General features: G+C 54.8%; 1 protein-coding gene across 1 annotated transcript; it reads left to right on the top strand.

Annotated features, from left to right (window-relative positions):
* The first annotated feature begins 557 nt into the window (after positions 1-557).
* On the top strand, positions 558-1,727 carry LOC131273770 (alpha-(1,3)-fucosyltransferase 4-like). Its single transcript, XM_058277971.1, has one exon. It carries the CDS (start codon positions 558-560, stop codon positions 1,725-1,727), a length of 1,170 nt encoding a protein of 389 aa, XP_058133954.1.
* Positions 1,728-13,739: the final 12,012 nt, after the last annotated feature.

Genomic DNA, 13,739 nt, shown 5'->3' with positions numbered 1-13,739 from the left:
CATTATACCTCAAAAAAAAAAAAAACAAACTTAGGGTAGGGGCAGCAGATGTGGCTCAAGCAGTTGAGTGCCTGCTTCCCACATGGAAGGGTCCAGTTGGGTTCCAGTGCCTCCTGAAAACGAAACCACAACGAAACGAAATAAACGAAAGATGAACTCAAGCAAACCAGCGTGGCTCAGTGGCCGAGGGCCCGCTTCTCACATAAGAAGTCCTGGGTTCAATCCCTGTCCCAGTCCCTCAAAAAAATTTTTTCCCTTCTTTTAAAACTGATTGGCTAGAAGTCAGGGCATGTGAAGGAAGGATTTCAGAGCTTGAAGAGGTTGCCAGGAAGAGTAAAGCTGAGAGAACAGAACAGTCAGAGAAAGACTTGATCCCCACGTGGCCTAACTCGCAAAGAAACACTTTGAGAGCTGATTTATAAAAGCTCGGGAAGGACGACCGGGAAGCGGAAGTCGCTCAGGGCTGAGCGCCTGCCTCGCACGCAGGAGCTTCCGGTTCAAGCCCAGGGCCCGCTGAAAAGGACGCGGAACCCTCAGGCCTCGCGGCCGCCGGCGACATGAGCGCGGGCGTCAATGCCCCGGGCGCGGGGCGGTGCGGGGGGCGGCCGGGGCGCGCGTGGGCGCTGGGCGCGGGGCTGTGCGCGGCGCTGGCCGCCTACGCGTGCTGGGGGCGCCGGGAGCCGGCCCCCGGCCCGGAGGCGCGCGGCGCGGTGGGCGTGCTGCTGTGGTGGGCGCCCTTCGGCGGGCTGGGCCGCGGGCCCCGGGGCCGGCTGCGGGGGGCGGCGGTGGCCGGGGCCGGGCCGGGGTCCCGCGCCTGCGCCGTGCGCGGCTGCCGCCTGCTCACCGAGCGCGCGGCCTACGGCGAGGCGCGGGCCGTGCTCTTCCACCACCACGAGCTGGCCCGGGCGCCCCCCGACTGGCCGCCGCCCTGGGGGGCCCCGGCGCGCGCGGCCGGGGAGCCGGGGCGGCGGGGGGCAGGCGAGGCGGGCGCCCGGCCCCCGGGCCAGCGCTGGGTGTGGATGAACTTCGAGTCGCCGACGCACACCGCGGGGCTGCGGCGGCTGGCGGGCGGCCTCTTCAACTGGACGCTGTCCTACCGCGCCGACTCGGACGTCTTCGTGCCCTACGGCTACCTGTACCCGCGCCGCCACCCCCGCGACGCGCCGCCGGGCCCCGCGCCGCCGCTGGCGCAGAAACGGGGCCTGGTGGCCTGGGTGGTGAGCAACTGGAGCGAGGACCAGGAGCGGGTCGCCTTCTTCCGCGAGCTGAGCCAGCACCTGCCCGTGGACGTGTTCGGCGGCGCCCCGCGGGGCCGCCCGCTGCGCGGCGCGCTCGTGCGCACGGTGGCGCGCTACAAGTTCTACCTGGCCCTGGAGAACTCGCGGCACCCGGACTACATCACCGAGAAGCTCTGGCGCAACGCGCTGCTGGCCGGCGCCGTGCCCGTGGTGCTGGGCCCCGAGCGCGCCAACTACGAGCGCTTCGTGCCGCGCGGCGCCTTCATCCACGTGAACGACTTCCCCACCGCCGCCGCCCTGGCCGCGCACCTGCTCTTCCTGGACCGCCACCCCGCCGCCTACCTGCGCTACTTCAGCTGGCGCCGCAGCTTCGCCGTGCACGTCACGAGCTTCTGGGACGAGCCCTGGTGCCGGGTCTGCCAGGTCGTGCAGAGGGCGGGCGACCAGCCCAAGAGCATCCCCAACCTGGCCGGCTGGTTTCAGAGGTGAAGCTGCCGCCTCCCGCGGTGCGCCCTGGGCACCCGGAGACCACCGCGCCAGGGTTTTTGGTTCTCCACTGTGCCGCCACCTTGACTTTGGAAATACGGAACTCAGGTCTCCTAACACCCCGTCCCCCCTCCTTTTTTTTTTTTTTTTTTTTTTTGGCTATGTGGGGGAAAGGTGATTTAGCAGTTACTATTACTCAGCACCAGTTGGGGGCGGGAAGGTTCCCCAGTCTTCACGTAGTTTGCACGCTCGCATTCGGCTCCCTCCGCCGTGGATGGTTATCAGCGCCAGGGGCGCGGAAGGGCGTTGGTCACCACGTGAGGTGTGCAGAGAAGAAACGGTTCTACCCGAAGCCGTTGAGCGTGGCCACTTCCGTGGCCAGTGCCTCCACGTCTCACACAGCTCCCCCGCTCACGTTCCCCTGGTCTCCGGCCAAGTCCCCGGTTTGAGAAGGAGCTTTGTGCCCAGGGAGCCCTTCTCTGTGTTTGGATCCCTGAAAGGCTCGGCTCCTGAGAAAGGTGGGGAGGGGTCAAGGTTGCCGCCCTCAACACCGGCCGTTTAGTCCCTGCCCTGGGAATGGAAACAGGCTGGATTGGAGTGGAGGTGGATGTATAAGTTACCTCACTGTACGCAGGAAACGTGTCCCTGCGAAGCTGCCTTTAAATCAATCCCAAGTTAGCAGTCCTGGTGGAGTCGTTCAGTATGTAAAGGAATGTTATGGAGAATCCCTGGACAATGTGAATAATCATCTCCTAATTTACTTCTGTATTTGTATGTTTTTCTATAACCTGTAATTTTTAAAAGCATATTAAAATTACAGATTAAAAAAAAAACGAAAAAATGAACTCATTGGGGAGCGGCTGTAGCTCAGTTGTTGAATGCCTGCTTCCCATGTATGAGGTCCTGGATTCAATCCCCAGTACTACTGAAAAGAAAAGAAAAGAAAAAAAGACATTCTCTTCCATCCCTGAACGCGCTCATGCATGTCAGTTATACACCTTTTACCACCGTTCCAAATGCATGCTTCCATTGCTGAATTTCTTTGGAATTGCATTGAAGCTTGCATAATTGATATGGATCAAAGACACCTTTTAACTTTCTCATCTGGTTTTATTCAATAACTTTTGAGAAATCTGCAGGATACATTTGGAAGGGTTCAAGTTCTTACTTCAGGTGCTGATCTTATACCATGTGAGTGGAGTGTGTGTCTGTAAGAGGCGTTGGTTGAAGGACTGTGCCGGTTTCTCAGTCATGTCTTTTCCTCTTTAGAGAGACACTTTCTCCAGTTGCCAAGGCCATACCCTTTGCTCAGAGTCCGGGTCATGCAAAACCAGGATTTTCTCCCAGCACCTGGAAGTGCAGGAGCCACTGTGTACTGTAAGGTAGAAAGCCACAAACTAAGGATGGGACACCAGGATTTTAGAAGAACCTTCCTTGAGTTGAACCAGCCCGAACTCACTGATATAAACCTTAGTTTTTCAGATTTTCTCTTGCTAGGAGCCGAACAGTATCCTAAATGCTACATTTCTCCTAACATAAACTGACAGAAAGGACCAAAGAGATGGGGGAAAAAAAAAGGAGGGGGGGTAAGGGGGACAAGCTTGATCATTACAAAACCAGAGAATGAAAAGAAAGGGACTTGTCGTCTTCAGCATAACACGCCCTGGACAGAACTCTTCATTCTCCCCCTACTCTTCCCTCACCCAGTACGCAGCACCACCACTCACGCAGTCTCCCATTCTCCAGAGTAGTCTTTCTTGAGTCTCCTTTTCCTTATCCTCCCATATTCAGTCTGTCAGAAGCTCCACCATATATCTTGGGCCACTTCCCACTGCCTCCACCCTTCCACCCCACAGTCCATTCTCCTGCAGCAGACCTGGTGACACCACACCAGTGGTTAAATCTGCAGCAGTTCTCACTGCTGTTTGAACTCAGAGCCCATGTGGCCCTGAACGAGTTCTCCAACCTCACCTTGAAACACTCCAACCCTCATCCACTGTGAAGACTGAGCAGCACTTGGCTTTCTTCCTTTCTAGAACAAGCCAAGTTGTTACATATCTCTGAGCATTGCTCTTCCCTCTGACAGAATGCTGTTCCCCAGCCTCTCCCATGATTGGCTCTTTCTCACAACTGGAGCATCTGAGCTAATGTCACCTTCAGACCCTCCCCTGACCACCCCCCTTCCCTGTGTCTCTCTATTAAATTGCCCTTCTTAATTTCTTTCTACCACGTAACAGAATCTGAAGTTCTCTTGCTTATTTTTTGTCCTGTTTATTGTGCACCCCACTCCACCCCCCCCCCACAGTGCAATGTCAGCTGCTTGGGTGCAAAACCTTGCCCAGCTCACCACTGCACCCACAGCCCCCGGCCCTTGTTTTCATAGGAGTGCGACTCCAGCTATTGTTACTTCAGAATGGCCTTCCCTGCGCACCTTAAGAGCCTACCCACCGGTTTTAGTCCACCAAAGAGGTGCCGAGCCAAAGTACCGGAACTCTGTGGGCTTTTATAAAGGGCATTTATTTGGGGTAAAAGCTTACAGTTACAGGGCCCTGAAGAGCCCAGCTCAAGGCTGCTTTCTCACCAAGGTCAGTTGCCGCGTGTTGAAGTGAGACGGCGGCTGACCTCTGGGGGGCTCGGCCTTCCCCTGTGGGCTTCCTCCCTCTCAGCTGCAGCCTGGCACCGGCTCGTCTCCCAGGGCTTCCTCTCTCCCGGCACAGCACTGGTTTCTTTCCAGGCCTTCTCAGCTGTCCTGCTCTCTTCCCAAGGTCAGCTGCAAACTATCCGGCAAGTGGCTCATCTCTCCCCAGGATAAAAAACAGCAGCTCGCTCACTCTCTTTCCACGTGTGTTCTTGAGTGAGAGTCTGTTCCTCTTAGCCCGCCAAGGGAGTGGGAACTCCACCTGAGTCACACGTTCCTGACGAGGTCGAATGAAAACCCTAATCTTTTTTTTTTCTTAATTTCTCTCCCCTTCCCCCCGTTGTCTGCTCTCTGTGTCCATTCACTGTGTATTCTTCTGTGTCCTCTCACATTCTTGTCAGGTGGCACTGGGAATCAATGTCTCTTTTTGTTGCGTCATCTTGCTGCGTCAGCTCTCCGTGTGTGTGGTGCCACTCCACTCCTGGTCCGGCTGCGCTTTTTTTGTGCAGGGTGGCTCTCCTTGCGGGGCGCACTCCTTGCCTGTGGGCCTCCCCTACATGGGGGACACCCCTGCGTGGCATGGCACTCCTTGCGTGCGGCAGCACTGCACGTGGGCCAGCTCATCACAGGGGCCAGGAGGCCCTGGGTATAGAACCCTGGGCCTCCCATATGGTAGGTGGATGCTCTATCAGTTGAGCCACATCTGCTTCCCCAGAGCCCTAATTTTAACAGGTAATGTAATAAAAGGCCCTCAGCTGAATCTAATGCCATCACAGGGTATCACACCCAGATCAAGAGATTAGTTTACAAACGTAATCTTTCTCTTTTTGAGATTCACAAATAATCTCAAGCTGTCACACACCCCGTCCCTGTCACTGTCACATCACCCTGTTTTATTGTCTTCATACACGTTTCTCTTAGGGTCATGCGCTTGTTGCTGTCTTCCTCCCTCCTCATTCTGCTGGAAGCCCTGTGGGAACAAGACCTCCATTGCTCATCAATCTCTTCCCAGCCCCTGGAAAGTGACACAACACTCAGTACATACTCGTTGAGTGAATAAATGAAGTGCCCAGAAAACACAAAATTGACTTGCTTAAACTCCATTGAATATTACTGGCTGCTCAGGACAGAGCCGGCCTGCAAATGCTGATTTTATAGCAATCTGAGACTCTGCAATTGGAGGCTGTCATGACAGGCATCCTTGGAAAATAGCGGTCAAGGAAGTTTCAAACTTTGGAATGGGAAAATGATCTTCTTTCCTTTTTTTAAGGATTTGTTTTATCTCTCCCCACTCCTTTGCTGTTTTGCACTTGCTGTGTCTGTTCATCATCTTTTGTTTCTTTAGGAGGCATGGAACCAAACCTGGGACCTCCAATGTGAGAAGGAGGCACCTAATCACTTAAGCCACTCTGTTCCCTGCTTTGTTGTGTCTCTTGTTAAGTTTTTCCTCTTGTGTCTCTTGTTGCATAATCTGGTCGCGCCAGCTCACCATCCTGCCCGTCCTCTTTAGGAGGCACTAGGAACCTCTGCTCCTGCTTTGTTGTGTCTCCCATTATGTTTTTCTTCTTGTGTCTCTTGTTGTGTCATCTTGTTGAGTCAGTTTGCCGTCTTTTTAGGAGATGCCAGGAACTGAACTAGGGACCTCCTCTGCGTTAGGTGAGAGCCCAATTACTTGAGCCATGTCCCAATTACTTGAGCCATGTCCACTTCCCGGGAAAATGCTTTTCCAATTGGACACATTGGGAACCAGAAAACCAGTGTAGATCAAAGAGGTCTCTGACCTAGAAAGAAAACCTGCCAGCTGAATAACTTCCTTTTTCCTCTGTGTTAACCCAGCAGCCATTTCCTGTGGTCCCAATCAGGGTGTAGACCCCCTTGTAAGAATGCTTACCCTCACCTTTTGATGGCATTAGATGGTTCTCATGCTCCAAGATGTATAAAAAGCGTCTAGGCCTCTGCTTCTCAAACTTCAGTATCCAAGAGTGCCACCTGGGCTCTGGCTAAATGTGGATTCTGAGTCAGTCGATCTGGGTTAGGCTGAGGCTCTGCTTATCTAAAAAATCCCGGGTGAGACCAATGGTGCTGGCCTAGAGACCACACTTTGAGTAGCAGGTATCCAGGAAGGTTGTTTAAAATTCTGATTCCTGGGCTCAATTTCAAAGATTCTGATTCAGAAGTTCTATGGAAAGGACCCAGGAATCTTTATTTTTAACAAGTCCCCCAGGTGATTCTGAGTCAGGTGGTCCGTGGACACATTGAGAAAGGTTTTGCATTTGATGATCATCATAAATAATAACAGTAAAACTCCGCAAGAGCAACGAGCTCACAAGTTGCCTTGAGTAAAAAGATCGAATGGCGGCTAGAGAAATAAAACGAGCTTGGGGAATGGTACAGAAGGTTAGCCAGCTAACCACGCTTCTCCCCCATGGATGGCAAAGAAGACTGATGACACAATATGAAGTTTTCAGTATAATGTTCACAAATGCTCTTTGTTCAGACTCCTAAAAATTCCTAACGCGGAAGCTCGTGCAGGTGCTAGTGAAACACGAGTTCCTAAGTACCCAGCTTGCACCGATGGTGACAATGGGCCTGGATTCCAAGCTTAGGAAATAACCAGAGCAACAGCGGATAGGCTTTTGGAGCGCTTTCTTATCTCACAGGCAGTAAGAAATCCAGGACTGTTCAAATCTAACGCCATCTCTGAGCTGTCTGCTCCAGCCGTGCTGGCGCCCAGTTGTTCCTCCCAGACTTTGCGCCCACTTTCCCTCTGTCACGAATGCTCTTCTAGAGAGCCTCCCTCTCGGCACTGTCAGGTCCCCCCGGGGTTCCCTGATTAGAAGGGGCCTCCCTGCCACCAGGTCTAACGTAGCCCTCTGCGCTCACCCTGTCTCCTCCGCGTTGTTCTTCTACACAGACTCTTCACTAGCAGACACTGCAGGTAAGCCCTGGTTTCTCCTCCTCCTCGGGTAAGCTGCCCGGAGAGCAGGGTGCTGTCCTGTCGCACGCACTGGCTTCTCCCCACTGCCCAGAACAGGGCCTGTCGCATAGTGCGCGCTCAAGAAGATTCGTTCAAGGAAGTTGGAGGCGGAGACTGACCGCGCGGGATCCTTGCCCCTCTCTCTGCCTGGCTCCTCCTCTTCCTGCAGACCCCCAGCTCCTTACCCCCCTGAGACAGGAGAAGAACCATCAGTTAGCCTCCCTTTATTAACCAGTAGTGCCCTGTGTGTGGGTGCATGTGGTTTTCAACAGATTTGACAAAAAAGGCAAGGTCAGCCTAGACCTGATAATTTCAGGTGAATGGAAAGCTTTAGGTGAGCTTCGAGTCGAGGCAGGTACAGGATGGGCCAGGTGGAAGCAAAGGAGTGGGACACGCTGGGGCCCAGACTCGGTTGGATGGTGAAGGAAATGTGAGCCAGGCAGCACAGCCATGGACCAAGCCCAGGCCAGAAGCAGGCGCTGACTATTTAGAAGAGGGAGCAGCCAACTATGGCGTGGGGGCCAAATCCAGCCGGCTGTGTGTAAATAAGGTTTGAGGGGAACCCAGCCTTGCCAGGCATTTGAGGGATGCCTGAGGCTGCCTTTGCACAATAGCAGCAGAGCTGAGTACGGTCCACAAAGCCTAAAATATTTATTATCCAGCCCTTTACAGAGAAAGTTTGCCAGCCTCCAGCTCTGGAAGCTCCCTCCAAGGTAGAGTTACTAGCCAGAGAGGCAAAGGGGAGCCACATCTCCTTGAACACTTTGGGGACTCGTTGACACTGCGTCTCTCACAATGGGAGGCTCCACAGGATGGAGTCTGGAAGACACCAGCCGGGGAGAGGAGAAGCCCTGTGGGAGGAAGGCAGGCTCTGGGGCCCAGAAAAGGAAGCTAGCCACACAGGACAAAAGGCAGAGGGAAGTGCCATATAAGACTACAACCCTCGGCAGAGCTTGCCTGAAAGCAGCAGAAGAGACGCCCTTCTGCTGCTGCGTAGGGGTGTTCCCTCTGCCACAGACGGGGGACAAGATGCTGAGGGCTTGGGGGACGGAGACACAGCAGAAGACGTGCGGGGCCTCTGGGCAGGCCTTGCACACACCACAGCTGCATCACAAGTTGGAGGGGTCCTGCAGATGGGGACAGAGGGACACCCTCGCCTGAAAGTACAGCTCCAGAGAGGCAGCACCCCTAGCAAGAGCTAAAAATACCGAGCGTCTTACTGGGGGTGCTGATGTGCAGGACGGGGAGGAGAAGGGTACGTGAGGGAGGGTTTGGGATCCCTGCTCAAAAGAGGGGATAAGAGGAGTGTGTTAGTCAGCCAAGGGGTGCTGATGCAAATACCAGAAATCTGTTGGCTTTTATGAAGGGTATTTGTTTGGGGTAGGAGCTTACAGATACCAGGCCATAAAGCGTAAGTTACTTCCCTCACCAAAGTCTATTTGGAGCAAGATGGCTGCCGACGTCTGCGAGGGCTCAGGCTTCCTGGGCTCCTCTCTTTCCGGGGCTCATTCCTCTCAGCGCTCAGCTGCTCTGCTTTCTCCACAAGGCCAGCTGTACACTCTCAGGCAAATGGCTCTAGCTCTCTCCCTGGGGCTCCATTCTCTCCAGGCTTAGCTGCTCTGCTCTCTGCCATGCATTTACCTCCCAGGTTCCAGCTCAAAACGTCAAACAACTCCCTTCTCCTCAGTGTGGTTTCTCTGTGAGCCCCCGCCCCCTTGGTGGGCAGGAACTCCATGTCCTACTGATGTGGCCCAATCAAAGCCTCAATCATTATTTAACCAAATAAAAGTGAAACCTCTGAATCCAATATAATCTAATATGCCCAGAGGAACAGACCAGTTTACAAACATAACCCAATATCCAACTTTGGAATTCATAACCAATGTTAAACTGCTACAGGATGTGTTACTGGAAAGAACTTAAGCCCAGTTCAGCCTCAGGTAGGGGAATGGAAGGTGTGGGAGGCACCCAGAGCAAAGGGACACTAAGAGCTTTACTTTCTTGGGATGGACACAAGGAGGGTAAAAGGAGACATGAGGTACTGCTATGGCAAGCCTATATATTTTATAAGGCCAGGCTATTTCAAATGTCACACTCTAAAAGAAAAAACAATATGCACAAGCGAAAAGCCACCACTGAATGGGAGGGAAAATGTCACAATTAACTTTTAGTGGTGAAAGAGATTGAGAACTTGGATTATGGACTCCAAACTCCTGTCGGGGACTCATCAGCATTCCTGTCAGAAGGAAACCAAGATTGTGTCTGCGCTTGCTCTCTGCACCTGCTCTTTCCTTCGGCTGCCCGCAGCGACGGGGAAATGCGCCTGGACTTGCTCGTTGCTCTCTGTGGGCGCAGCTTCTAGGGCAGTGCCTAGACTGACCTCAATGCATATGTGTTGCCGAGGGAGGGGCAAGGGAAGGATAGGTGCTGCTCTCGTTCCTGGGACAGCATCGCTGCGAGGACCGCATCTGGCTACGAGTGGTGTGGCGGCGGGGCTGGGGCTACGAGAATCTCAGCGACCCTGTTGGCCTGGCGTGTCTTTGGGGAACAGGCACCCTTTACTTCTGGAGCCACTGCGTGACCTGTACCCATTCCACCTGGACACAGTGCAGGTGACACCTATTAAAGAAGCAACACCTCCAGGTCCGTGTCAGAGCAGAGTGAGGAAGCGTGAGGAGAAGCCTCTTGAACGCTGACTTCTTGTTTTAATTGGTACGGGAAGGGGGGTTTTACTTTGGGCTCTGGGTTAGCTTCGGGCGCTTGGTGGGAGATGGCCTGCATCTGAGCTCCCTGAGAACCCCCGTCCCGCCACGTCGACGGTGCCGCTGGATGGAATTTGTGCTAGGACTTAGGCTGGGAGGGGGAAGCGCTGGCCCAGGGCAGAGTGTGGCCTCAGAGTGAATGCAATTAATGTCCCATTTGCAGCTATTTCAGAGGCTTCCCCTCAGAGGCCCACCTCCCTGGGTGGGGCCTGGCCCCGCTCGGCCTCCAGGTGCCCCGGTGCCAGCGTCTCGTCTCTGGGGACTGGGACGTGAGGCCGTTTGTAGTGGGTATGGGGCCCGTTGATTGCATCGGACTCCGCTGAGGGACCTTTTAATTAGATGGCTTGATTAGATTGCTTTAGCAACTGCGATTGGACTGCCGGTGAGGCGGGACCCAGGCTGGCGCCCCGCCTTCCTGCTGGGGGCTTATAAAACCTGAGGACAGAGAAAGACGGTCACAGTTCCTTCCCTGTGAGAGGATCACCTGCAGCCACAGAAAGACGAAGGATCCCCGAGAGGTGGCGGGAGGGCCCAGGGCAGGAGGCTGCGGGACCCCTAAATGTGCAGAGCACGTGGGTGTGAAGGAGGCCCGCGGAGCAGCTCCAAGCCGACGCCACCAGCCTGCCAGGTGCTGCGTCACCCGAGCGGAGCCCTCAGCGCGGCCTGGAGAAGGCAGAGGCGCCGCGGGGAGCCGCCACCCTGCCTCACCACGTGGCGGGGCCCAGCGTCTGCCCAGCCGCCGCCTTGGAGGGAAAGCAGCTCCGATGGCGCACCGATCTGGGCATCTCTGCAGCCCCAGAGCTGTAAGCTTCTACCCCGAGAAGTCTCCACTTTGAAAAAACCAGCACCCTTTCTGGTGCTTTGCATTGGCCACAGACTAGAACGGAGCCTGGTCGTGTTTGAACCTCAGACCCACTCAGCCCTCGGCATCTTTGCTCCGCGTAGCCCAGCAGAAGCGTCTGTCGCAAGCCCGGGGTGTTCCCAGACCCCACCTCTCCCCCCCAGACCTCTACTCAGAGCTCCCAGCCCCCTCCCCACAAGGACTTTCCTGAGCACCCTGTCAAAAATAGCCTCCTCACCCCCTCTGCTGCAGCACACGTCTTCACTGCTTGACATTACATGGCGTATTGGTTTGTTTAATGCCTGCTCTCCAAGGGAATGGAAGTCCATGAGGTAGTGGTTTTTTCTCTTCAGGTTTTTTAAAGTTAGTATATATTTTTAAAGATTTATTTTATGTTTTTATCTGTCCCCACCCCCTTGTGGTTTGCACTTGCTGTGTCTGTTTGTCTTCTTTTGTTTCTTTAGGAGGCACCAGGAACCAAACCCGGGACCTCCGATGTGGGAGAGAGGCACCTGATCTCTTAAGCCACCGCTGTTCCCTGCTTTGTTGTGCCTCTCATTATGTTTTTCCTCTTCTGTCTCTTGTTGTGTCAGCTTGCCACACCTGCCCATCACACCAGCTCTCTGTCTTCTTTAGGAGGCACCAGAGACCAAATCACGGATCTCCCGTGTGGTAGGCAGGCCCAATCACTTGAGCCACATTCTTTTCTCTAAATTAGTATTCTTCATTAGTGCAGTTGTAGGTTAGCTTTATCTTTCCTTTGTCCTGCTGTATCCTCAGTGTTGGCATATGGATATTTGTTGAAAGAATGGATGGACGGGTAAGATGGGGGATTTTGTTTTAGGCAAAGTCGCAGAGGGTGGGGCACTCCCTCACAAGCTATGCTGAAAGTCAAACTCTACCGTTCATTCGTTTACTGATCCCCTTCCAGGTTCCAGGCCTTGAGCTAAGCTCCGGGACCACAGCCGTGAACAAAAGAGACACCCTCTCTGCCCTCCCTGCCCCCCCCCAAGAAACTTATATTCTGTCCTTAAACCACGTGGCACACCAAACAGCTGCAAACTTCAGGATGGGGCATCCGGGGACTCTGCACAGTTTGTAAGAGGGGGGCTAAATCATCCAGGTAACTGCCCCCCTTTGGGGTAGGGAAACCTGCAGCCTGTGGCTGTGTGTGTGAAACGTCCTCCCCGGCTGGTGGGACGAGATCTCCGATTTACAGCATGAGAATCATACTACGGCCTTGGCTAGCACTTGGGGCCCCCTGGGGGGTGTATCCCCTACCAACTGGGGGCTCCGGCCTGACGGGCAAGTACGGCTGTCGCAGACCGGGCTCCCCAGGAAGCAGATGAGCGAGCAGATGTTCAGGAGCCGGTGCATGGGACCCAAACCTGCCGGAGGGAGAGGAGCACAGCAGGGCTGGGTGGGGGGACAAGCTGAGCCGAGACGGGGGTCCGGCCGGGGCCTCAGCGGCCCCCAGGAAGCTCCCCGGCCAGGCGGCCCTGCAGGGATGTCTCCAGAGGGGGCGAGGCCTGGCCTTTGCGCCCCGCGCCTTGACCTCTGGCTGCCGGGGAGGTGTGAGCTCAGGCAGTTTCCTCAGCTGAATCAAGCCCCAGAGGAGGCCGCGATGGACGGCTTCCAGCAGCTCCCGGCCGCGGGCCCAAGCGCCCTGCTCACGAGGGGGGCTCCGGGCGGCTCGTCACCGTCCCGTCACTTTGACAAAACCAGGCACTGGGCCGGGCTCTAGACACAGAAGGAAGGCATCAAGTAGGAAGCAGCTAGTCCAGGAGGACAGAAAGACATACAGAGCACAACGGAGAAGGGCAGTGCAGGAAGCAAGCCCAGGCCAGCGGCGGCCCGCGCCCAGCGGAGGGCCTGTGGCGGCGGGCTCGGGAAGGCTTCCCGGAGGAGGTGGCGGCCTCGGGTTCAGCCTCAGCACCTCGGGTGTGCAGCCACGTGGGCCTGAGGAGGGCTTCTTGTCCCCCACGTGCACCAGGCAGAAAACTGGCCGTTACCCGGCGCCGGGCAGCCCTCTCTCCTGGCACTGCCGCCCTGAGGGAACTTTCTGGCTCCTCCTTCGGTCAGTTCCGTTGGCGCCGCCAGGTGGCGTCACCAGCAGGTGCTTCCTGCAGTCCGTCCCGGTTCAGGTTCTGGTTGGCCCTTGAGGTTTCCCTGGGGTGGCAAGAGACTTCTCAAAAATTAAAAAATTAAAAGTACCTTAATTCATTCGCTTATATATGGGATATGTATTATTCTTGGGCCCAAGGGGATTTGAAAAGCAAGGGAACACTAGTATTTGCTTCGTTGTAGTTTGGAAATTGCTGCGTAAAAACGCACCAGCAATAAAACTGGAATTTTGCCGTGGATTATCTTTGCTGTTACTGTGACCCCCTCCCTGCTGGCCAAGTGCCAGGTGTGTACGCACATCGATGACGTCATGCTGGATGTTTTTTCTCAGTCTGAGGGATAGTTTGGAGCACTGGACCCCAGAAAAACGTGTTCTTGAGGCTAACCCATTCCTGCGGGTGTGCGCCCCGTGTCGTAGGAGCTTTGATGAGGCCGCTTCAGGTAAGGCGTGCCCACCTCCGCCAGGATGGGGCTCAATCCTGTTACTGGAGTCTTTTTTAAAAAAATATATTTTAAATTTATTTTTTAAAGATACTTAGATTACATAAAATGTTACATAAAAGTCTATAAAGGATTCCCATATGCCCCCGTCCCCATACCTTCCACCCCTCCCCACGGCAGCATCCTTCATTAGTGTGGCGCAGTCACTGCAGTTGATGAGCACATCTTGGAG

This window comes from Dasypus novemcinctus, chromosome 17, assembly GCF_030445035.2.
Source record: "Dasypus novemcinctus isolate mDasNov1 chromosome 17, mDasNov1.1.hap2, whole genome shotgun sequence".
NCBI lineage: Eukaryota > Metazoa > Chordata > Mammalia > Cingulata > Dasypodidae > Dasypus > Dasypus novemcinctus.
Note: the sequence above shows the minus strand (reverse complement) of the source record. Positions and strands in the feature narration are given on the sequence as shown.

Excerpts from the sequence above, each read along its gene's own strand:
- LOC131273770 (XM_058277971.1), top strand. The coding sequence starts at position 558 with ATGAGCGCGGGCGTCAATGCCCCGGGCGCGGGGCGGTGCGGGGGGCGG.